Source organism: Stenella coeruleoalba (assembly GCF_951394435.1).
Source record: "Stenella coeruleoalba genome assembly, chromosome: 19".
In the NCBI taxonomy this organism is placed as follows: Eukaryota; Metazoa; Chordata; class Mammalia; order Artiodactyla; family Delphinidae; genus Stenella; species Stenella coeruleoalba.
In genome coordinates this window covers 37,500,076-37,525,632 of record NC_137165.1, presented here as the reverse complement: position 1 = coordinate 37,525,632, position 25,557 = coordinate 37,500,076, and the positions used below count along the sequence as shown (strand labels likewise).

Genomic DNA, 25,557 nt, shown 5'->3' with positions numbered 1-25,557 from the left:
TTTCAATATCACCTTGGGAGAGAAAAAGAATTCTAGAGGAATATGTTAGTAGTAAATAATCTTTTATAGATATTTTATCAATCTGGCAATAATATTCTAAGATTAAAATAGAGGAGGCAGCATGGAGGAAGCACAGACAAAAGTAAACTCCCATTACACAGGGTAGAGTTCTAAGCCAGACTTCTAAACAGAGTTAGAGATGCCAATATGTTACCAATGGATCAAAACAAAATTCAGACAGAATAGGTTCAACTCAGTTAAGTTGTAAATGTCATTAGCTGAACTGCATGTGGTTCAAACACGGCTTCTACCACATATAATACACAGGCCATATGTATCCTTAGGCCTTGCCAGTGTTATAGCACCTCTCTCAAACAGGTGGCCCAATTCAGTGCTTCTCCAGGAAGTGCATATGCCACATAGATCACTACACAATTGTGCTGAAGATGCGGATTTAAATACAATGCCTAAGAATAAGCCTTCTCTCAGCACCTGGTAGTACACTGCTTATGTACATGGCCAAAAAGGACTAAACGAAAGGAGAGTTGTTAAAACTTTTCAGTGGGATATCAGAGGTCAAAAATGGTGGTTCACAGATATGTGTTCTGGTCTTTGTAGAGAGCATATGGTTGTATCCATAACTGCCTGCCCCTCCTAAAGAGAACACATGGTTTGGATAGGACTGACCCCCACTTCCAGATCCTATTCCCCTTGCCACAGGGATCAACTGAGGGAACCTAGATCTAAACCAATCAGTGCATTCTTGGCCACACAGTTCAGAGCAAGTTCAAAGCACTTGTGGGATGGTAGCGGGTGATGCTCATTGCTACCGCCAGTCACCCTTCAACCACAAGGGAAGCTAAGCTTGAAATGTCAAACAGTGTGGAGAGCAGGGCAGAGCAGAGAGCGATGGGGTCCTTAATCTAACCATTGGGCTGGCTGCTGGATCAAATTACCTTCAAAGACATCCTACACCATGGGCATTCCAGGTACATAAGTAAATAAATCTCCTTTGTTGTTTAAAAACAGGCAATCTAAAAGTCAAGAGATATTACATTAAAATCTAGATCTCTTGCTTTTCTTGAAAAATCAGAAAATAGGGCTGGTCAGCCCTTATTCACACATGCCTCTAGTCAGCTGGAGCTGAGAAGCCACCACTTCTTTTAGAAGGACATTCACTAGTTTGCCAAGTGGTCAACACTCATACCACGTATGGACGTCATTTACAACACTGGCTCTCTTTACACATTTACATTACCCTACAGCCATGTGAGTTTGCTGATCCCCTGATATACTCATGGAATTAATTCAACAAATATACAGTGAGCATCTGTTATGTATCAGACACCAGGGAATACATTAAGAACAAAACAAAGTCCCTGCCATCAAGGATCTTCCACTCCGGTCAGTATCCTGTGAAGCCAAGCAAAACAGGCAACTTATAGAAAAATTTGTATAGCTAAATGTAGTCTTCCTCACCATTTCAGTTTATCATTGGCTCCTGATGAAAAGGTTGAACTTTTAATGACTTCACCCATTTCCTCCCGGCAAAAGCTAAAGTTATTGATGGTCCACATGTAGGAGAATTTCACTACTTTGATCTGTTGATAGAAAACCAGGAAGCAATTAAATAGGAAGTGGGCAACCTGAAAAACAGGCTGGAGATCAGATAATTCTCCCCCTCCCTCCCTCTGCATAATCCCAGAGGAAGACAGCACTGTTTGGCCAGCATGGAGGCTCAGCCTTTTCTGTCTCTCATCTACATTTTAAGAAATCTCACGGTGACCAACTGCTTTCATAACTTTTCTCAGCTTCTGAGAAACACTAGACGGAAAGTGAGAAAAACATGGACAAGGTTGGGAAAGCAGGTGATTAAGCCACACCTAAAATGAACCTCTGCTCAGAGCAGTTGTTTGATGATTTAGATGCTGATACCACTGCCTGGGGTTGCAATCTCAAACCTGGTTTCCCCCTAAATTCCCCAACAGAGGAATACACTTCCATCAAGGTGGATGTAGGCAGCAGATCCAGTTTCAAAGATTCCCCTTTCAAGCTCCCGTGAATGCCTAGGGCATTCAGATTCCCCGTGGAAAACCAAGGCATGGAAAGCTGACAAGTACTTTATCTAACTATTTGGCAGGTATGACCCAGAGAAAGCAGGAAAGCCAACGTAGAAAAGAAATCTGATTCCTTTCGTCCCCCAAAATCCTCCCAAGAAGCACCTACCTGTGTGTAACACCAGCTCTCAGCTACTGGGCCACTCGACATTTCTGCCGGAGGTGGAGGACTTGGAACCCTTGACATCGCCAGTTTGAAGGTTAAACAAGATTTCCAAAGTCAGGGGACAAAGACTTCTGTTCCTCTTCACCCTGGATGATGCAAGAAGCAAGAGAATTTTATTAGATTAATGGTATACTATCCTACTGTTTCCATTTGACCTTCCAGAGACTGGAAACTTTGCCTCCTGCCTGGAATTCTCTACCCTTATCATTCAAATGGCTTCTTAGCATTCAATGTTAACCTCAGAGAAGATCACCTAACCTAAAGCAGTCTCATCACAATGATATCACCCTATTTTAATCTTCTGCACAATACTATTTAATATTATCTTACCAAATGAGTGTACTCAAAGGGTACTTAAAGTACATCCATGAAAAGGCTACCTAAAGAGGAGACAGCACGGTGAACACCACATACAGCTTTACCACTGTACGTGGGCTCCTTCCCTTGAGGGTACAAATACTTCACTCCTAAAGGAAAATTACTTTGTTATCTTTCCAAATACTGTCTCATCTTCTCCTACACTTCAGTGCAAACTTATTATTAAGAATAAATAGTCTTCTGGGCTTCCCTTGTGGCGCAGTGGTTAAGAATCCGCCTGCCAATGCAGGGGACACGGGTTCAAGCCCTGGTCCGGGAAGATCCCACATGCCTCAGAGCAACTAAGCCCATGCACCACAACTACTGAGCCTGCGCTCTAGAGCCCGCAAGCCACAACTACTGAAGCCCGCACGCCACAACTACTGAAGCCCACGCACCTAGAGCCCGTGCTCTGCAACAAGAGAAGCCACCGCAGTGAGAAGCCCACGTGCAGCAACGAAGAGTAGCACCCACTCACCACAACTAGAGAGAGCCCATGTGCAGCAACGAAGACCCAAAACAGCCAAAAATAAATTTTTAAAAAATGAATAGTCTTCTATTTATCAACCCATTGCTGGCTGCTCTCTGTAAGGGCAACATTTATCCCTTTCTTAGATGTTTTCCTGTCTCTGTATCATTAGAGATCTCTCTCCACTTACACTTCACTGGCATCTGATCTTCCAGATTCTTCTCGCTTTCTCTGTTCCTCTGTTCCACAGTACGGAGCTATAGGAACTCTCATACACTGCTGGTGAGACTGTAAATTATTAAGTATATTTAGGGTAGGAATTTGCCATATCTAGTAATGTTTAACCTACTTATACGTTAAGACTTAGTAGTTCTACTTTTAACTATATATGTGCTAAAGTAGTGGTTCTCAAACTTTAGGTGCATCGGGATCACTTGCTAAACAGATTGCTGGGCCCTGCCCCCCAGAGTTTTTGATTCAGAGGTTGGGCCCAAGAATTTCCATTTCTAACAAGTTCCCAGGTGACCCTGATATGCCCTGGAATACTTTGAGAACCACTGTCCTAGAAAACCTGCACACGGGCACAAGAAGACATAGACAAGGTCGTTCAATGTGGCAGTTTGTCTGTAGACAAACAAACCAAAAATCCATTAGGCGGGAAACAGATAACTAAATTGGGTTATTTCCATACAATGAAAAACTACTTCAGGATTTAGAAGTAATGAACTACATCTACAGCACCATGGAGATGAGTGAGATCTAACACGACACTAATGAAAAAAAGCAAGTTTTGGAATGTCATGTGCAGTACACTATTTATGCAAATTTAAGATTTATATATTATTTACAGATATATGCATACAGCAGAAGTGAAAAAAATCATTGACAAGCTATGTATCAGATTCCTGATGGGAGAGCAAGGATGAAGAATGAAGCTGGGAAAAGAATGTAAGACATTTCAAGTTGATCTCTCATGTTTGTTTAAAAATTAGGATGACCTGAGGCAAATATGACAAATGTCTTTTAGTTTGGGATGAGAGCTATTTTAGTATATACTACCTTTGTACTGTTCTGCTTTATCTTTAAAATATATTTTATTGGGACTTCCCTGGTGGTCCAGTGGGTCAGATTTCACCTTCCAATGCAGAGGGTGTGGGTTTGATCCTTGGTCAGGGAGCTAAGATACCAACCACATGCCTCTCGGCCAAAAAATCAAAACATAAAACAGAAACAATACTGTAACAAATTCAATAAAGATTTTAAAAATGATCAAAAATGATAAAAAAAACACCTTAAATACAATAAAATATATTTTATTAATTGTGGGAATAGTGTAAGGATGTACTTACTCCATCATATCATACATTGTCTGGTTTACAATATACAAGGGAGAAATTTCTTTCCTGAACACCTGGTGTGTTTTCAGCTATGGACAGACAATATGAATCTATATCTGATAATGCTGCTCTCTTTGCTTGGCTGCTAGGAAGCCCTGAGACAAATCTGACCCATCTCTTGAAACTACAGGCTCATATGCTCATTCTACATGCTATACTCTATATAGGCTCATATGATCCCTCTACTATAGCTTTATTATTATTTTATTTTATTATTTTTTGGCTGCATTGGGTCTCTGTTGCTGCGTGCGGGCTTTCTCCAGTTGTGGCGAGCGGGGGCTACTCTTCGTTGCTGCACGTGGGCTTCTCACTGCGGTGGCTTCTCTTGTTGCAGAGCACGGGCTCTAGTTGGGGGGGCTTCAGTAGTTGTGGCGTGTGGGCTTCAGTAGCTGTGGCTTGTGGGCTCTAGAGCACAGGCTCAGCAGTTGTGGCACATGCGCTAAGTTGCTCTGAGGCATGTGGGATCTTCCCGGACCAGGGATCGAACCCGTGTCCCCTGCATTGGCAGGCAGATTCTTAACCACTGCACCACCAGGGAAGTCCGAATAGCTTTATTATTTTCTTAACATTGTTATTCACTTTGCTATAATTCCCTGAACTGATTTATTTTACTGTTTGATATATTAAATATTTCTGGAAACTGCCTCAAATCCTTCGTAGAAAGAGGTAAAAAAAAAAAAAAATCACTCAACTCACATTCACTGGCCACTTAATAAACATGGAGGAGTAATAAGATAGAGTTGCACCCTCACAGAGTAATACCATCAGTATTACCAGAGTCCCCATTGGTTTTAACACTATCCTACATGTGTTTATAGTTAAAACATCCCATGTAATCACACATGAAATTAAGTCTTATATACATGATGTGCTATTTCACTTAAACTAAGCACTGCAATGGAATCTGGGCCTCCCTGGTTTGTGCAATTCAGGAGTCATGATAATATCAAGAAAAGAGACCTGTGATCAAGGTAGACTTGCATTTGATGGAAAACATATTCTCACAAAACTGTTTACTTATCTAGTAGTGAGTAAATGCACCTTAGGCGGTTTTACAAATCCCCGTTACCATTACTGCCAGTAGGAGCCAGAATGAATTTTCAAAATTCCCAATTAAAACTATCTTTTGAGCGGGTTGGAATGAAGATGTGAATTTTACATGTTAGTTAAGAGCATAAAACTTGGCTCTGTAGGTGTGAGGTGCAGGCTCAGCTCTATATTGATAGATCATAAAATACTAATTTGAGTTTATTTTTGAAGTTTAAAAAAATACTTCAAATTTATCTAACAATTAACAAGTTAAGAATTCTCTAAGCCTAAGAAAAAGACAAGTTTAAAAACCAGTTTATTTTAATGGCTTAACTGTTGCTACTGAACCATGGTTCACTATTACAACCAGGAAAGAAATACAACCTTGGTCTTGGCCATTTTTACCTATCTTTTTTGCTTCTCATTTATTCTGTAGAGAAGTCTTTGGTTTCTTTTAAAATATCACCAACCTTTCTTCCAATTTTTAAAAGTGTCCAACCCAGCAGTCAGTAGAACTGGAGAATCGGCTTTAGACTCTGAGGAGGTCTAACCACACAATCTGCTGGGAGGGAAATCGACTAGGACAGCACAAATCTAATTAATTTCACTCACAGCAGGCACCATGGGCAAAGTGTTCATAAGCAAAGTAGCCTCCCTGTACGTGAACTCTTCAGCACTTCATGCCAACTGCCGCAGATGCCCAGCAGAAAAACAATTTTAGGAAATAGGAGGTCTATTTGAGGGTCATGGTTTGAGAACCTTTGTAGGAGACAACTAGCACCAAAATATACTGTTCCTGGCTTCAAACAAGTTAAAACAAGACTGCCCAAGTTCTCTGAGAAATTTATTTTCCCAGGCTTAGCAAACTTCCCAGTATGCTGACAACTCAGAGGCTGAACATATCTGTTATACACCACCATTTATTTTCCTGTTCACTCTATTAAATCCTGACAATTTCATGTTGTTTAATATAATACACAAACATGCACAAACTAGATGGCTGGGAACATGGTTTCTTGCCAAAGAATGGTTTGTTAGGGACTTTTTAAAGCCTGTAACTATTTTTTCTCTTGGTTTAAAGCCTGGTACAGTTTCCAAGTAAGGAAAAATCCCAATGTTGTAACTATTTTAAACTTGAGAGACGTTTGCATTTTCCAAAACAGAAGATGCCAAAAAGACTTGACCAAAAAAAAAACAAACAAAAAACAAAAAAACCCCCCCAAAACTATAGAAAGATTTGGGTATATTCATTTTTGAGAAACTTTTGGGACCTCAAAGGAATGTCTGTATTTCTTCTGTTACAGTGTCCTCAATCATATACAGCCCAGGAGGTAATAACTTCTTTCTCATTACCCCAAGGACAGATTATTACAGGTCATACTGACTTCCTCTCTTGCAAGGTTTGAATGACTTCTGAATATTTGTTATGGGTAAACTTTTTGCAGATCAATCTACTCTAACAAAACACTAAATGCACTTTTTTCTTTTTCTTTTCTGTTTATTTTAATTTAGAGACACTTCTTAAAATGAAACCAAGGGCAATCAAGAGAGACTTCAATCAGCAAAGGAAAGACTAGGGTTTATCGTGTCTCATGTCTCATGTCAGGTTCATGTTTCCTAAAATTTACAAGTTAAAGATGACTGCTTTTTTAAAATTGAGATATAACTGACATGTAACATTGTATTTTTTAAAAATTCTTTAACAGAGGGAGTTAGAATTGAGTGAATCTAAAGATCAAGAAGAAAAAAGTCAATAGCCTAACAGAAAAATGCGTAAAGAACAGCCAATGGTTTACAGACATGTAAGTATCAGTGGTTCTTAAATATGTGAAAACATAAATGCAAATTAAACCACACATTAATTCACCCAGTGAATTGGCAAAAATTAAAATGTTTGATAACACTTGCCCAGGATAAGGAGAACATTTCTGATTAGAGTATAAATTGTTATAAACTTCATGAAGGGAAATGCATATCAGAATGAATAAGAAATGCATATACCCTTTGATCCAACAATTCCATGTCTAGAAATTTATCCTACTAATATATTTAATATGATAAATATAAAAGGGTTTTCAATGTGGCACTATGTGTAATCACAAAAACATGGAAATAACCTGAAAATCCATCAATAAGGGATTGATTAAATAAATTATGATACAGACAATGTAATAATAAAGCTATTTAAAAAAGGAATGGGGAAGCTCTTTCTACCTAAAGAGGCAGAAATATTTACGTATGTATGTATGTATGTATGTGTGTGTGTAAGATATCTCTGTCTGTAAAGCTACACAAGACTCTAGAGACACTGGTTACTTCCAAGGAAGGAAACTGGGTACTTGGGTGGGAAGGAGAATTTCCACTGTTCCCATTTGTACTTATTGAATTTTGAACCATGTGAATATATTACCTTTTCAAATAATGAAAAAAAATATTTTAAAAGGAATTAGCAGACTTCACAATGAATTCTTCTTGGTTATGAGACGGCTTATAAGTCAGACCCTTATGAGAAACAAGACAGGAATTCTTCAGTGACTTCCACTCCTATCCAAATAAAATCTACCTTTTGTCATGACTGCCAAAGCTTCAGTGTACCTCCCTGACCTCATCTAACACTTACCCTTCTCAATCACCATGCTTTAGTCACTCAGGCCTTTAATTCTACTTGGCAAACACATCAGCCTCTTTCCTCAGCCTGGAAAGCTCTTTCTTCCCTCAGATCTTTTCACAGCTGGCTCCTTCTTGTCATTTAGGTGTCCTATCAAATGTAATATCCTCAGAGAGGTCATCCCTGACCACCAGATCTGAAGCAGTCCCCACTTCTAGCCTCTTTCATCACATTACCCTATTCAAATTTCTTTTTTAATACCACTATCTGAAATTACCTTGTTTTTATATTTTCACTTGTCTACGGTCTCTCCCACTAGAAGTTAGGCACAATGAGAGAACAGCATCCCCCTGTGCCTAAAATGGTATCATAATAGGCACTCAATAAATATTTGTTCAATGAAATTGCTGTTGACTAACTAGACTACTGTCTTTTGGGATCATATTTTTCCTTAATGAGCTCTAGTTAAAAGATTAAAGTTTGGGAGTTGCTGAATGAGTAACAGCTATAGGAATCCAAGCATACTCTTAAAACAAGAAAATATTTTAAAAAGAAAACTATCAGTTGATCTCCTATTTTGAAGAACTAATTTAATACATTCCAAAACTACATTCTTCTTTGATTAAAAAAAAAAATCCAAGAAAAGTTGGGAGAAAGAGAAGTGTGCAGGGCTAAATGGGAAGTTCTTGAACCCATAAGACAATAGTAATCTAAGCACATCTTCCAGGATAAGTCGATCCTGAAAGAACCATTACAGCAGCTGTCAGAAACAGAGGACCTCTCAGTTATTTCAAGTTAAATTCTATACAGTAAAATTCCAGTATACTGATAAAAATGAGGCAGATTCTTAGCGTTTATTTAGATTTGACCTATAATTTTCATATCTGACACAGGGTTTGATTCCCTTAAAACTGACATGTAGAGAAACAATAATTAACATTAAATATATACACATGTACACATGTGTACAGATATAAAGACAGACAGGGAGACATACCTTTAAGACATGTATAGACACATTAAGTTTTTTCTATACCAGGCTAAGATGCAGAACTTATTTTCTACCATAGCCAAATATTTAACTAAGAGTTCAACTGTTCTTGCAACTGTTGTGTATAAGGGAAACTTAGAAGAAACTACTGTATACAAGGAAAACTCAGAAACAAGTATAGTATTACATATGCATGTCAGTACCTTTAAGGTTTTCCCAGTTTACAGATCTCTTAGGCAAGCATAGACTCTGAAATGACTGTGAGGATTAGACATGCTTTTGTACATAAAAAGGCTATTTTTCCTTCTTCTCCTCAATCTAAGTGTTACAAGATAAGAGTTTTATAGAAATACCCCAGCTAGTAAAGTCCATCCAAAGTCAAAATGAAGAGGAACAAGAAGATACATGAAAGAATTTCAAGCCGTGGAAAGCAGAGTAAACAACAGACTGCTCCCACTGGCTCCCAAACCTCATCACGTGCTGGCTGTTCACAGCCTTACTGCCCTTCTCTATAGGTTATAAATAACTACAAAGTGTCCTTGTCCCCAAAGAGACCTCAGCAACCAGCTCAAAGGTTAAAATATGGAATAATTCTCAATATGGATGCAACTTTTCCAGTTAGGAAAAAAAAAATCAAAGAGCAGAAAAATTTATTGCCAATTTAAGTTAAGGGCTAGGGAATCATTCCCTCCCCCTAAAAACTATCCATTATGTAAGAGTTGTTGATATGGACATATTAGCATGATTCCCTACCCCAAAAATACGTCCAGGGACAGCACGCCCTGCTCCAAATGCAGAGGTCTGTCCTGGAAAGAGGTAGGTGCCATTCAACAGACTTGTAGGATTGCATCTCCTTAGACCTTAAAAAGACTTACTGAGTTTTTGTTTTGCTTTTTAATTTAGGCACAAATGACTACATCTACATAACAACATAGAAGGAAAAAATTCCTGCCTCCACTTGGACGAAGGGTCCTGCAGCATAAACCATGATGGCTGCAACAGGCACAGGTTTCACAAGGTCTGGGTTCTTTCCATCAGGTGATGTGCTGCTGTTGTGAGTTACTAACCCCCTGCTAGGGAAACAAAAAAAACCCTCCTCTAACTGTTTTAAAAAAAAAAAAAAAAAAAAAAAAGGCAGATAGGGTTCATAGGATTAAGCTTCTCCACACATCACCTTCAAAATGCATCATCTGGGAGATGTCTGAAATAGAATGACATGAATCCAGATCAGCAAACAAACCTGACTATAAAGGGGCTATTTCACTTCAAAGTGGATCTCAGTTCCAAAGGAAAACACCTTTAGAAATGAAATTAGATAGGCAGAGGCAATCAGCAACTCCTCTCTTTTCACAAATTATAATAATGTGTTGATTCCACTGAATGGCTTGGGCAAAAATCTCTGGGGCCACAAAGAGCAAACCTAGGAACGATGAAGATTTTAACACATCCCACATGTTATCAAAGACTTCTCCTCTAGGTTGAGAAAATTTATTCTAAAACAAGAGCTGGAACAGAATTTTAAAAAAGAAGAAGGAAGAGGAAGAAGAGGGAAAAAACCTTATGGCTAAGAAGACTCTCTTTATTATATAATTATATTCCCAAAGCTGTTTTGAGATATGAGAGACAGTTTTTCACCTTCTCTCCCCCCTCAGCTACAATTATGAAGAACCTTATAAAATCAAATAGTAAACAGATGAATGCCTTGGCCTTAATACAATTTAAGCATGTCTAATTTGCAAGGAATTCAGAAACAAAAGAGTCATTTCATGAAACAAATAGGCAGAGTTTGCATAACCCCACAGGATCCTCTGGCCTTTACAGAAGCCAAATTCAACAAGCAGTTCTCTTTGGCCATCGATGTTTCAGTCAAGCCATTTAAAAATATTTCTTGTTAACACAGTCTGGCTACAGAAAGGGCTCAAGGAAGGCATACCAAAGAATAAATTCTAAACTGGTCTTAAGGTATATAATTTGGAATAACTTCATTAACTTAGAAGCTGAAAAGACCCACCTGCTCCAGAGGATTTGGTCTACTACAAGGGCAACCGATCCTCTTCAGCGTTTACTACTACATACTATCTAGCAGTACAGAATTCAGTGTTCCCTGGAGACTCTTACCTTTATGAGTGACACTCAGACCTCCCCCTACCTATGAAAGAGAGATTGAGGTATATGTATGCTTTACTCTCCTCCTTTAAGTATGGTCTTAAGTAAAGAAATCTGATGATTGTTTACATGGACCCATGTTCCTTACCTAGAAACCACCTGCAAAAAATAAATTCTCCCTTCTTCCAAAGTTATTAAAAAATAAGCCAATTTCTATGTTAATGTTAAGGTTCTAACTAAATTAAATGGGACAAAGGATGAGCAGGAAGTTCTCAGTTCGAAGTGTTCATTCCAAAATTCGTGACGCAAGGAAAAAGTAAAACCACACAGGCAGACAAAACAGGGGAAAGTTAGACAGAATGTCCGTCTTAACACAATTTCCTGGCTCCCAATGATTTTTGTCAGAATTTAAAAGATTAAAATGCAATAACACCTATTTTACCCAATAAAACTGTGTAAAAACATACATAAGCATTTGAGGCAAGAATCTCATGCCACAAAGCAAAACTTTTAAGATGGTAGCCAGAATGGTAGAAACAGCTGTCTAAGTTCCCCATAGAGAGATGAGCTCTAAGGTTCATACACAAAGGCAACCTGCTCAGAATCAAACTCCTTTTATATGTAGAGTAAAAGGGAGCCCATGAATTGCTTTAAGGTATCTCCTTTTATAAGCTGGAATTCAAATTTCCCTGAAGATCTTTTCTCAGGAGAAAAATAATCTTACTCTAAAGTCTCCATATCATGTAATATCAAAAAATGTAAATCCAAACATCTTTTCTCCTCTCCATCATTAGTGTAAAGCCTTATCCTGTAGGTACTAGTCACCAAAGAAGATCTGAATAAATAACTATTGTTTACTCCAGGAAAGAATATTTAGAATAAAACCTCTTTTGAAACCATTTATGAAAAATGTTTCTTTAACACTGATTGTAATCCTCATTATTTTAAAAAAAAACTTACATGCTCACCTTACATGACTTCCAACTATGCATACTATCTGCACTGAAATGAAACAGTAGATTGCACTACAAGATGTGCATTTTTTAAAGTCATGATAAATATTTCCATGCATTTCATTCCACTTCTGTCCTCATGATCTTAAACTATATTTAAAATTAAACTATGTAAAAACTCACCAAGTCAGTAGGAAGACTCTAATTTGTCTTGTCTAACAGGAAATCTTTGCTGGAAATAGAGATGATGAATCAGACTTAACAAGATTCTGAATCTCATGCAAGTCTTTACTTACTTAGGCTATTCTGAAAAGGGAAACTCTTACAAAAGCAGGTGATACATTAGCTAGGATTTACTAGTCAAAATTACCATTCTTATATCTCATCACTAGTTCTGAGAGCTCTATTTTCTAGTCATCTCTCAAAAAGATTATACTTAGAAATTAAAGTCAGAAATATTCAAGCTAATTCCTCTAATGAACTGGCCTATGAGTACAGCAAAAATGAAATAAGTGGCTTGCCCTGTGTCAATATTTACAAGATTTACAAGAGGGGAGTGACCACTTTTGCCAGCTACTTCACAAAATGCTCAAAGAATTACTATCAAGTTTCTATGTAAAAAAAACCCTTTATAAAAAGTGCTCTTGGTTGACCAGATGGCTTCACAGGCAAATCCTATCAAATGTTTAGAGAAGAGTTAACACCTATCCTTCTCAAGCTCTTCCAAAATATAGCAGAGGGAAGAACACTCCCAAACTCATTCTACAAGGCCACCATCACATCACCCTGATACCAAAACCACACAAAGATGTCACACAAAAAAGAAAACTACAGGCCAATATCACTGATGAACACAGATGCAAAAATCCTCAACAAAAGCCTAGCAAACAGAATCCAACAACACATTAAAAGGATCATACACCATGATCAAGTGGGGTTTATCCCAGGAATGCAAGGATTCTTCAGTATATGCAAATCATTCAATGTGATACACCATATAAACAAATCGAAGGATAAAAACCATATGATCAACTCAACAGATGCAGAAAAAGCTTTCGACAAAATTCAACACCGATTTATGATAAAAACTCTCCAGAAAGTAGGCATAGAGGGAACCTACCTCAACATAATAAAAGCCGTATATGACAAACCCACAGCCAACATCATTCTCAATGGTGAAAAACTGAAAGCATTTCCTCTAGGATCAGGAACAAGACAAGGTTGCCCACTCTCACCACTATTATTCAACATAGTTTTGGACGTTTTAGCCACGGCAATCAGAGAAGAAAAAGAAATAAAAGAAATCCAAATCAGAAAAGAAAAATTAGAACTGTCACTGTTTGCAGATGACATGATACTATACACAGAGAATCCTAAGGATGCTACCAGAAAACTAGAAAACTACTAGAGCTAATCAATGAATTTGGTAAAGTAGCAGGATACAAAATTAATGCACAGAAATCTCTTGCATTCCTATACACTAACGACAAAAAATCTGAAAGAGAAATTAAGGAAACACTCCCATTTACCACTGCAACAAAAAGAATAAATTACCTAGGAATAAACCTACCTAGGGAGACAAAAGACCTGTACGCAGAAAACTGTAAGACACTAAAGAAAGAAATTAAAGATGACATAAACAGATGGAGAGATATTCCATGTTCTTGTATTGGAAGAATCAACATTGTGAAAATGACTATACTACTACCTAAAGCAACCTACAGATTTAATTCAATCCCTATCAAATTACCAATGGCATTTTTCACAGAACTAGAACAAAAAAATTTCACAATTTGTATGGAAACACAAAAGACCCCGAATAGCCAGAGCAATCCTGAGAAAGAAAAATGGAGCTGGAGGAATCAGGCTCCTGGACTTCAGACTATACTACAAAGCTACAGTAATCAAGACAATATGGTACTGGCACAAAAACAGAAATATAGATCAGTGGAACAGGATAGAAAGCCCAGAGATAAACCCACACACATATGGTCACCTTGTCTTTGATAAAGGAGGCGAGAATGTACAATGGAGAAAAGACATCCTCTTCAATAAGTGGTGCTGGGAAAACTGGACAGCTACATGTAAAAGAATGAAATTAGAACCACTTCCTAACACCATACACAAAAATAAACTCAAAATGGATTAAAGACCTAAATGTAAGGCCAGACACTATAAAACTCTTAGAGGAAAACATAGGCAGAACACTCTATGACATAAATCACAGCAAGATCCTTCTTGACCCACCTCCTAGAGAAATGGAAATAAAAACAAAAATAAACAAAAAGGACCTAATGAAACTTAAAAGCTTTTGCACAGCAAAGGAAACCATAAACAAGACGAAAAGACAACCCTCGGAATGGGAGAAAATATTTGCAAACGAAGCAACTGACAAAGGATTAATCTCCAAAATATATAAGCAGCTCATGCAGCTTAATATCAAAATAACAACCCAATCCAAAAATGGGCAGAAGACCTAAATAGACATTTCTCCAAAGAAGATATACAGATTACCAACAAACACATGAAAGGATGCTCAACATCACTAATCGTTAGAGAAATGCAAATGAAAACTACAATGAGGTATCACCTCACACCAGTCAGAATGGCCATCATCAAAAAATCTGCAAACAATAAATGCTGGAGAGGGTGTGGAGAAAAGGGAACCCTCCTGCACTGTTGGTGGGAATGTAAACTGATACAGCCACTATGGAGAACAGTATGGAGGTTCCTTAAAAAACTAAAAATAGAACTGCCATATGACCCAGCAAACCCACTACTGGGCATATACCCTGAGAAAACCATAATTCAAAAAGAGACATGTACCACAATGTTCACTGCAGCACTATTTACAATAGCCAGGACATGGAAGCAACCTAAGTGTCCATCAACAGATGAGTGGATAAAGAAGATGAGGCACATATATACAATGGAATATTACTCAGCCATAAAAAGAAATGAAATTAAGTTATTTGTACTGAGGTGGATGGACCTAGAGTCTGTCATACAGAGTGAAGTCAGAATGAGAAAAACAAATACCATATGCTAACACATATATACGGAATCTTAAAAAAAAAAATGGTTCTGAAGAACCTAGGGGCAGGACAGGAATCAAGATACGGACGTAGAGAATGGACTTGAGGACACAGGGAGGGGGAAGGGTAAGCTGGGATGAAGTGAGAGAGTAGCACTGATGTATATACACTACCAAATGTAAAATAGATATCTAGTGGGAAGCAGCTGCATAGCACAGGGAGATCAGCTTGGTGCTCTGTGACCACCTAGAGGGGTGGGATAGGGAGGGTGGGAGGGAGGCTCAAGAGGGAGGGGATATGGGATACATGTATACATACAGCTGATTCACTTTGTTATACAGCAGAAATTAACACAACATTGTAAAGTAATTATACTCCAATAAAGATGTTAAAGAAAAAAAAAAGTGCTCTGGGTAAATTACACTGAAGCAAGATACGTTTAAACAAAGCCATGTATCCTATGGTTTTAATAAACAGCTGCCACACTGAGGTGGCTGTTGAAGACTGGTGAGGCATCTTAGCTAAACACCACCCCCCCACACCTAAATAATCTACCATAGCCTACAAAGTCACTCAAAACAGAAACAGGGATAAGAGCGGTTGCAAGGGTTCTAGGAGTATAACCTAGGCAGGAAATTCTGGTGCTATCTTCCTTTTTGTGGGAAAATGAAGTACTGCATACACTGTAGGTGATTCTTAAAAAACAGCATCTTGGGACCTCCTTGGTGGCTAGTGGTTAAGACACCACGCTCCCAGTGCTGGGGGCACGGGTTCGATCCCTGGCTGGGGAACTAAGATCCCACATGCCACAAGGCGCAGCCAAGGAAATAAAAGAATTAACAATAAAAATTAAATTAAAAAAATTTACTAGCTCCTCTTTGCTGCTTTCATTTCAAAAACAAAAACAGAATCTTTTCCTGAAAATGTAAATGCTATCTTTAACTGGTACACTGGTACAAATAAGTTCCTCTTACTTTGGTTAACCAAGTCTAGTTACTGTCAGTAATGGAACGAGCCCTCACCAAAAGCTGTACTGAACTACTGACTCTAAAACAGGACAAGTCACGATCAGAAGATTTAGAGTAGCAAGAGTCAGGCTGAATTCATTTAACAGATTATTTACTGCACACCAACTGTGTTTAAGGTTTCGGTTTCTCAGTTAATTTGCTTGAATGAACACTTTTAGGCCTAGTGGACTGGCAAAATTTAGAGTCTGACAATACCGATAAGGACTGGGAGGAACAGGAGCACTTTCACACTGCTGGTAGGAAGACATATTAGCACAACCACGTTGAAAAACAGTTTTTTCTTATCTAATAAAACTAAAGATTGGGACTTCCCTGGTGGTACAGTGATTAAGTATCCCCCTGCCAATGCAGGGGACAGGGGTTCGATCCCTGGTCCAGGAAGATCCCACATGCTGAGGAGTAACTAAGCCCGTGTGCCACAACTACTGAGCCCGCACGCCCTAGGGCCTGTGCTGCGCAACAAGAGAGGCCACCACAATGAGAAGCCCACTTGCCGCAACTAGAGAAAGCCTGAGCGCAAGAATGAAGACCCAATGCAGCCAAAAATAAATAAATAAAATTTTTTAAAATGTTAAAAAAAAATTAAAGATCCATTGTTCAGTTTGTTAAAAACTAAACAATTCTACCCCCAAATACAGCCAAGAGAAAGTCCTGCACATGTCCATCAGTGCACATAAATAAGAACATGCACAGCAGCAGTGTTCCTAACAGGCAAAACATCAACAGTAGAATGGATACACAAATTGGGGTATATTCATGACAGGGTTCTACATGGCAATGAAATTACGGTTCTACGTAACAACATGGATGAACTTTACAAACATATAGTTAGATTCTGAAAGAAGACATAAAAGAACACATATAGTATTATTCCATTTAATGTATATAAAGTTCAAAAACAGACAAAACTAAGTTCTATTGGTTTGCAATGAATCCCAGGTAGTAAAATCACAAAGGAAAGGAAACTACCATCACAAATGTCAGGTTAGTGACACCTGGCTATGGGTTACGCTCTACAAGTAACACAACACAGCAAGCTTCTTCTGGGCGCTGGCAACGGTATATTTCTAGGTCTAATTGGTGGTTATATAAGTACTTGCTTTTTTTTTGCGGAACGCGGGCCTCTCACTGCTGTGGCCTCTCCCATTGCGGAGCACAGGCTCCGGACGTGCAGGCTCAGCGGCCATGGCTCACGGGCCCAGCTGCTCCGCGGCATGTGGGATCTTCCCGGACCGAGGCACGAACCCGTGTCCCCTGCATCAGCAGGCGGACCCTCAACCACTGCGCCACCAGGGAAGCCAGTACTTGCTTCTTATAATTAAACTTTAAACTATAGAGTTATGTTTTGTGTATTTTTCTATGGGTTATATTTCAAAATAAAAATGCATTAAAATAAAATCATAATTTAAAATGCATTAAAATATGCAATAAAATTACTCAATAGAGTATATGTGCATGTGTGTATATATCTCCTCCAATGTCTAAGGGTGAATATAGTGTATTGCACAGAATATACCCTTGATGTTTTTTTTTCAAAGACAGTTCAGGATGAGAACTCAGTAATAAATGCAGGGCCACCCAGGAATGAATATCTATAGACAGGCTTTCCTATTATACATTCTTTCTCTGAATTTAAATGCAATACCTAAGATCTGCATTCCTGCGAAATTTTCGGTACTGACACAAATGTTTAAATCTATGTATGACTACTCACCAGGAGCCATTAGTTAATATCCAAATTATTATAAGATACAAACAAAAGCTTCTGAAAAAGCAAAGCCAGGACACAAGTATTTTTTGGTATTACCTTTTTAGTTTAATCATGTCCTCTGATGGAACCTCCAATGATTTCCATCTCAACTCTGAGTAAAAGCCAAAGTTCTTACAATAACTGAAAAGGCCCTGCACAATCTGGACCTCATTACCTCTCTGGCCTCATCTCCAATTATTTTCTCCGGAGTTCACTGTGTTCCAGCCACACTGGCCTTCTCTGCCGCTGTTCCTCAGACAGAATAGGCTCATTCCTGCCTTAGGGCTTTGCATTTGCCCTTTCTTCTACCTGGGTAACTCTTCCCCTAGATATTCTCTTGGCACACTCCCTCCCCATTGTTGGGGCTTTCCCTAATAACCACCATCTCTGTGAGGCCTTCCCTGACACCCTTAAGCATGTCATCCCCTCCCCCCAAGCCATAATCCTATTTCTCCTGCATTGCTTCATTTTTTTCTATAGCACGCAAAGTCATTTACCACACTTTACCTGAGATGTAGGAAGGCAGACTCTTGTCTGTTTTGTTGCTGTACCCAGACAGTGTCTGGCAAGTGGAAGATCAGAAACAAATACTTATCTAATAAATGACTGAATTAATCTCCTCTTCTTTTGGATTTCTATCCTTGAAAGATTAGACAATAACTTTATACATTTGAAAAAAAGAAGGCTTCCCTTCTCTGTAAGTCAAATTTATTAACAAAGTTTGTTTTACTAACAAGTTTCAGATTTATGCTCTTATTAGTACTGAGTCACAGGTAAGACTTATAAAAAGTTGATACAAACTAAACTGTATTTTCCCCTAAAACAAATGTGCAGTGCATGTTTTAGTGACGGCAATGCTGGGAGAGCCCAGAGAGACAAAAGACGAGCTCTCCTGTACTGCTGGTGCGGGTGTGCGCTGCCGTAACCACCAAGGGAATTACTCAACAAGATGTAGCAACGAAGACTGAGTGATTGCTTCCTTTATTTATACTTTTCATTAAAGTTTCTTTTTTTAATGTGCTTATTTTCTTTAAAGTCAGGAAAAAAGGTGTGTTAAATAAAGAATTATGCAAACAAAACATAATTTCAAGAAGAAGGTTCTTTATATTATACTTTGATGCCCACAGAAACAGTAAAGTCTTCTGTTATGTATCCAGATGAAATATCCCAAGACAGTAACTACAGTTAAAAGAAAAAATTATTTTTGACTTAGGAACTAAAACTTTTTATAGCAGAGTTTCCAGAGTGGAAGGGAAAACAAAACCCCATGGTGTTAGTATTCCACATAAGAACATACTTTTATTCTAAAGAAAGATTTAAAATAGGAACATTTCTCTGCAGCATAAAACATGGAATTGACAGGATAAAGAGCAGGTAAAGAACTCCATTCAAACTTAGTGATTACAACATAAGGAAGAAAAGTCACTGAACAATTCACTGCCTACTGAGTGATTACACATACTTCTGAGTATGCAGATAGAGCTTATACTTTTGGTGGAATACTTCACCTAAAATAAAGGCAGAATAAGCCTAGATCCGAAGGTTACTTTCCAACCACAATAACTTGTGACATGAACCATATCCTAGGACATAAACAAATCTGAAAGAAAATACACAGGCACCTGATATTCTACAGTTATATTTATTACTAAGATTTCCATTTTAAGGTCTTATCAATTACTTTTAAAAATACTTAGCACATAAATTCTTAAAGATAGTTGATATATTCAAGAAAGGAAGTCCTACTCAAACACTTCAGCTGGCGGAGTGTATTATTAGAGAAGAGTAACCGTTTTCATTTGTAACACTTTAACATTCCAAGTGCTCAAAGCTCTGAACAGGATCCACCTTTAAAGTGGGAAAAAAAAAACCAACCCTAGAACATAAAAATTAAAAATACACCCTGGGACTTCCCTGGTGGCTCAGTGGTTAAGAATCCGCCTGCCTGTGCAGGGAACATGGGTTCGATACCTGGCCCGGGAAGATCCCACATGCTGTGGAGCAACTAAGCCCGTGTACCACAACTACTGAGCCCGTGCTCTAGAGCCCATGAGCCACAACTACTGAGCCTGCATGCCACAACTACTGAAGCCCGTCCTCCACAACAAGAAAAGCCACCGCGATGAGAAGTCCGTGCACCGCAACGAAGAGTAGCCCCTGCTCGCCGCAACTAGAGAAAGCCCGCACACAGCAATGAAGACCCAACGCAGCCAATAAATAAGTAAATAAATAAATTTAAAAAATACACCCAACCTCACAATAATGACTAAAGTATAGTGGATTAAAGACTCCAGAAAAAAAAATATAAATGAAAACTGGGACTTCCCTGGTGGCGCAGTGGTTAAGAATCCACCTGTCAAAGCAGGGGACACGGGTTCGAGCCCTGATCCGGAAGATCCCACATGTGGTGCTGCAACTAAGCCCATGCGCAAACTACTGAGGCTGCGCTCTAGAGCCCATGAGCCACAACTACTGAAGCCCGCATGCCTAAAGCCCGTGCTCCACAGCAGAGAAGCCACCACAGTGAGAAGCCCACGCACTGCAATGAAGAGTAGCCCCTGCTCATCACAACTAGAGAAAGCCCACATTCAGCAACGAAGACCCAACACAGCCAAAAAAAAAAAAGAAAAGAAAACCATTGGTCATTGAAACATATGGTCCCTGAACAAAATTTATCTGTAATAATTCTAATCTAAGGTAAAGGTTTACTTTTTTTTTTTTTTTTTTTGAGGTATGCGGGCCTCTCACTGCTGTGGCCTCTCCCGTTGTGGAGCACAGGCTCTGGACGCGCAGGCTCAGTGGCCATGGCTCACGGGCCTAGCCGCTCCGCGGCATGTGGTATCTTCCCGGACCGGGGCACGAACCTGCATCCCCTGCATCGGCAGGCGGACTCTCAACCACTGCGCCACCAGCGAAGCCCAAAGGCTTACATTTTTAAAATGTCTAATTTGGCTAAGAATGCTCCAAGAAACTCCTTCATAAGTATCAGCTACATTTGGTTCATGATGAATTTGTAAGACAAGAATTGAATGAACTAGGTTGGCAATCAACCAACTAAATACTAGTCCTACATTTAATGAGTCGGAAGTATTCTAGGAGTTAAAAAGTAATGACAGAAAACATATAACGGAGAAAGGGAAAACGTGAGTAGTTACTGATGTTTATGAAAATCAGCTATTGGATATGAGACAATAAAAATATAAAATGTTAAATGCAAAGGTTGCCAAATTTATCAGAGTCCATAAAGAACCCACAGGATGGGCTTCCCTGGTGGCGCAGTGGTGGAGAGTCCGCCTGCCGATGCAGGGGACACGGGTTCGTGCCCCAGTCCAGGAAGATCCCACATGCTGCGGAGCGGCTGGGCCCGGGAGCCATGGCCGCTGGGCCTGCGCGTCCGGAGCCTGTGCTCCACAACGGGAGAGGCCACAACAGTGAGAGGCCCGCGTACCGCAAAAAAAAAAAAAAAAGAATCCACAGGAAAAGAACATTTCAGAGCCTCTGGCCTTAGTAAAAGAAAACTGGCATTTCAAGTTAGAGAAGGTTTTCCTCATCCCTTCCTCTCCTTCAAAGGATGATTGTGAATACCAAAGTGGTAAACCAAATGGGAGAATTCAAATAAGATATTTAGGACAAAAATCAAGCCACCCAAGCAATAACAAGGAAGAAGGAGGAGGAGGAAAACACCACATGAGGTGGTTGTTCACTGAAGTTCTGTCTGTAATGGCAAAAAAAAAAAAAAGGAAACAATTTAAATATCCATCGAAGGGGTTTGGGAAAACTGTGAAATATACATACAGAGAAATTAAAAAATTAAACAGCTGAAATGAGGGACCTAGATCTACATGTATCCAGATGGACAGATCCTGAAAAACAAGAGTAAATGAAAAAATGACTGCAGTAGAATTTATTTATACATTCACACACACACTCTGCACAGGATGCACACTAAGTTTATGGTCATAGATTGTCTCTGGGGAGTGAGGTGGGAAAAAGGACTGAGAAAGTGAATGAAGAGGACTTCAGCTGAAGGTCTCACAGTCTCTCTACTTTTTGTTCGGCTTTCTTTTTCTTTTTTTTTTAAAATATTTATTTATTTATTTGGCTGCGTTGGGTCTTAGTTGCAGCATGCGGGATCTTCGTTGTGGTGCGGGATCTTTTGTTGTGGCACACGGGCTTCTCTCTAGTTGCGGCACACAGGCTCCAGAGCGTACGCACGGCTTAGTTGCCCCTGGGCATGTGGGACCTTAGTTCCCCGACCAGAGATCAAACCCCTGGTCCCCTGCACTAGAAAGCAGACTCTCAACCACTGGACCACCAGGGAAGTCCCCAAAAACAATGAATTTAGAGGGAAAAGTAGATTAGAAAAGCTTTAAAAAGTTGACATCAGAGTAGTCTGAATCAAACCAAAAAAGCCAATGAATTCAGTCCAGATCTTCTCAATAATAAAAAATTTAGCTCTTGGTGAAATATTTTCCCCAGTTGATGGGAACACAGCACCGGGGTTACTTAAGCAGAGGGAGTAAAGAGACTGACGTTATATACTTCAGTAAGAAAGTACATTTTAAATAAGGATAACACTCATCCTAACCCAGTATATCCTCAGAGACTGTCAATCCTCACAAGGAACCATATTTCCACAGAACACCTTCTCCTTCCTCTCCATCATCTACCTCTAACCTGAACACCTGTCCTCCCACTTTCCCTAATTTTACTCACTCTCCTCTAAGACCAACCTCTCCTTCAACCACCTCAAAGTATAGTACCTAAACTCAAAGACAGATTTTTAAAAAGAAAACTTGAGACTTTTGGAAATGATTTAAATGCTTTTCCCCCCTTTCAAATCTGTTTTTCCTCCCTCTTGCTTCACTTTTTCCATTCCCCAACCTGTTTTTTTCCTTCTTTTCTCTGGCTGACCAACAGTTGCTTTCAACTGCTAGCAAGCCTCTGGCATGTTTATACTTTTCCCTTCTTAAGGAAAAGATACTCCAAGTAAATCGAACAAAATGCCTCTCCATAGCCCAAGAGCAAATAAAGGGAAAATAACTTAAAAGTAAAAAATACTAATACTTTGCTGCCTTTCATTTTCATTACGGATAGGAATAAAGTTCTAACTTACCAAATAAGACAGCAAAACCAAACTTACATTTTATCATCCTCATAACATTTAAATTTATCTAGGGTCCTCTGTTTCACAGGTCCCTTTGGTTAAGAATTATAAGGCCACTGAGAATAGGTCTGTACAGTTGAGTACTACAGCCTAATGGAAACCATAATCTCAAGATTCACAGTAGAGATACAAGCGGAGCACTCGCACCCCCATCTTCCTTGTCTTTTTATTTTTTAATTTTTTGGCCATGCTAATTTTCTCCGTATCATTCAAATTTTAGCAGACGTGCTGCCAAAGCCAGCGCTCCCTTATCTTCTTTAAAGGGGCTTCTAAGGTCGTTTCGTGGTAAACGCTTTAAGCTATATAACCATTCCCTCACAAGCAGCATTCCACGCTTCACCGTCTTCCAAGTACTTAGACATTCATGATCTTATTTGGGATTTATTAACAGCTCTGTGAGGCGTGCAGGGCAAGTATTTTACAAATAAGGAAACAGAAGCTCAGAGGTTACAATCTACCATGGTTACATGGCTATTAAGGGGGCTGAGTTAAGACTGAAGTCTTTCAACTTCTAATCCAACACTGTAATTCCTGTGGCTAGGTGATTCTTAGATGAGGTATTATTCAACACGGAGGAACTGGAAAAATACCCGATAGAAAATACATATATATATATATATATATATATATATATATATATATATATATATATATATATACCCTAACTTTCGATTCTGATTTCGTTTTCAAGTGGCAACTCTGTTGAAAACGACGTTCTTTTGTTCTAACAAATTCTGAGCACAATTATTAATGACACCTGGGCAAACTGTTGATCGGCTCATGCCTACTTTCAAGACTAGACCCTGGGAACAAATCATATGTCCTCACATTTTTTTAAGGACTTTCCATATTTTAGCACCTAATCATCATTAATTTTTAAAAATAAAATGTCTACTTTTCTAACATGCCAGAGTATTTTCTAGTCTGAGTTTACAAAAAACCAGTGTCTTTTCCCCAGGAGATCTCTCTCTCCTTTGCCACAAGCTTACAGAATTAAAAAGCACAATTTCTATCATTCCTTAATTATATTCATCTGAAAAGTCTAACATGACGGAAATACTAAATGGCACTATCTTCTACCCAGTTGCTCAAGCCAAAACCCCTATCTTCTCATATCGCAACTATCAGCAAGTCCTGTCAGCTGTCCGGCTTCCTAATACAGTCCACATTTATCCATCTCAAATTTTACCCATTTCTGTGCAGTTTTCTCTCATCTGAACCAGCGGTAACTGGTGTCTAACTGATCTTCCAGCTTCCTCTGTAGCACAATCTATTTGCCACACAGTAGCCACAATGAACTTTAAAAAGGTAAATCATATCATGTCCCTCTTCCATTTAACCACACTTAGAACAAAATTCAGTCTCTTTACCTGACCCTATAGGGTCCTATAAAAACTGGTCCATTATGCCAAATTTACCACCTATCCCTCACTCCAAACACACTGACTGGCCTTCTTTCTATAAATAAGCCAAGCCTGTTTCCACCTCAGGGTCTTAGTGCTATCTTCCCTCAGCCTGGAAGACCCTTCTCCTAGTTATTCACATTACTTGCTTCTTGTTATTTATGTTTAGCTCAACACTCATCTCTTTTAAAAAAGGCCTTCTGGGGACTTCCCTGGTGGTCTAGTGGATAAGACTCCCAATGCAGAGGGCCCAGGTTCGATCCCTGGTCGGGGAACTAGATGCCGCAACTAAGAAGTCCTCATGCCGCAGTGAAGATCACTCGCGCCGCAACTAAGACCCGGCACAGCCAAAATAAATAAATAAATGTTTTGTTTTGTTTTGTTTTAATTAGAAATTAAAAAAGGCCTTCTGTGACCACAGCCAAAAGTAGCAGCCCCATCCCTACTCTTCCATGGATTTGTTTTGTGTGAATTAACCCTCTACACTGTCTACAGTTTATAGAGCCTGATCATCTTCTGAGTGCACTTATAATACTGACATTCTGGTCCTGCAAGTCTGAAAACCAGAACCTAGACAGTGGGGGCTCTGCTGAGATAATGCCCAGTTCAAGGTCAGAAGCAGCCCCTGGTCTTTTTCTTGTTTGGGTCCAACAGACACTTGATTAAACTTTCTTTCTTCTTTTGGGTGTAAAAATTTTTAACAAAGCCATCCTTGATCTTTGAAACTTTTCTTATTGTATCCACTTAGGCTTCTCTTTTTAAAAATTATAGTATCAAGCCTGTAGACTCTGTCTTGCCTTAAAGAAATCACTAGTTTTGCTGACCACTAGGCCTTACTCTGTAGTACACAGTTTATTTTCTATCAGTTAAGGGAAACAACTGATCATAATGGGACTGGGAGCTGAGATCTGTTTCCTGAGATGGGAAACTGGCTTACAAGTAGAAAAATAAAAGGTAGACGTAAAAGCATTTTTGGAGATG

General features: G+C 39.1%; 1 protein-coding gene across 3 annotated transcripts in view; it reads right to left on the bottom strand.

Annotated features, from left to right (window-relative positions):
- Positions 1 to 25,557, bottom strand: part of SPOP (speckle type BTB/POZ protein) — a 66,751-nt gene that overhangs the window by 17,063 nt on the left and 24,131 nt on the right. The window contains exons 2-4 of one of the 3 annotated variants that reach the window (XM_079903973.1): positions 12,377 to 12,425; positions 2,227 to 2,369; positions 1,480 to 1,601 (exon numbers count right to left, since the gene is read on the bottom strand). In XM_079903973.1, coding sequence (XP_079760099.1) covers positions 1,480 to 1,601; positions 2,227 to 2,304 — 200 coding nt within the window. In that variant the 5' untranslated portion in view covers positions 2,305 to 2,369; positions 12,377 to 12,425. Of the gene's footprint in view, positions 1 to 1,479; positions 1,602 to 2,226; positions 2,370 to 3,299; positions 3,398 to 12,376; positions 12,426 to 25,557 lie in introns of all 3 variants that reach the window. The other 2 variants (XM_079903974.1, XM_079903972.1) reach the window with 2 other exon arrangements.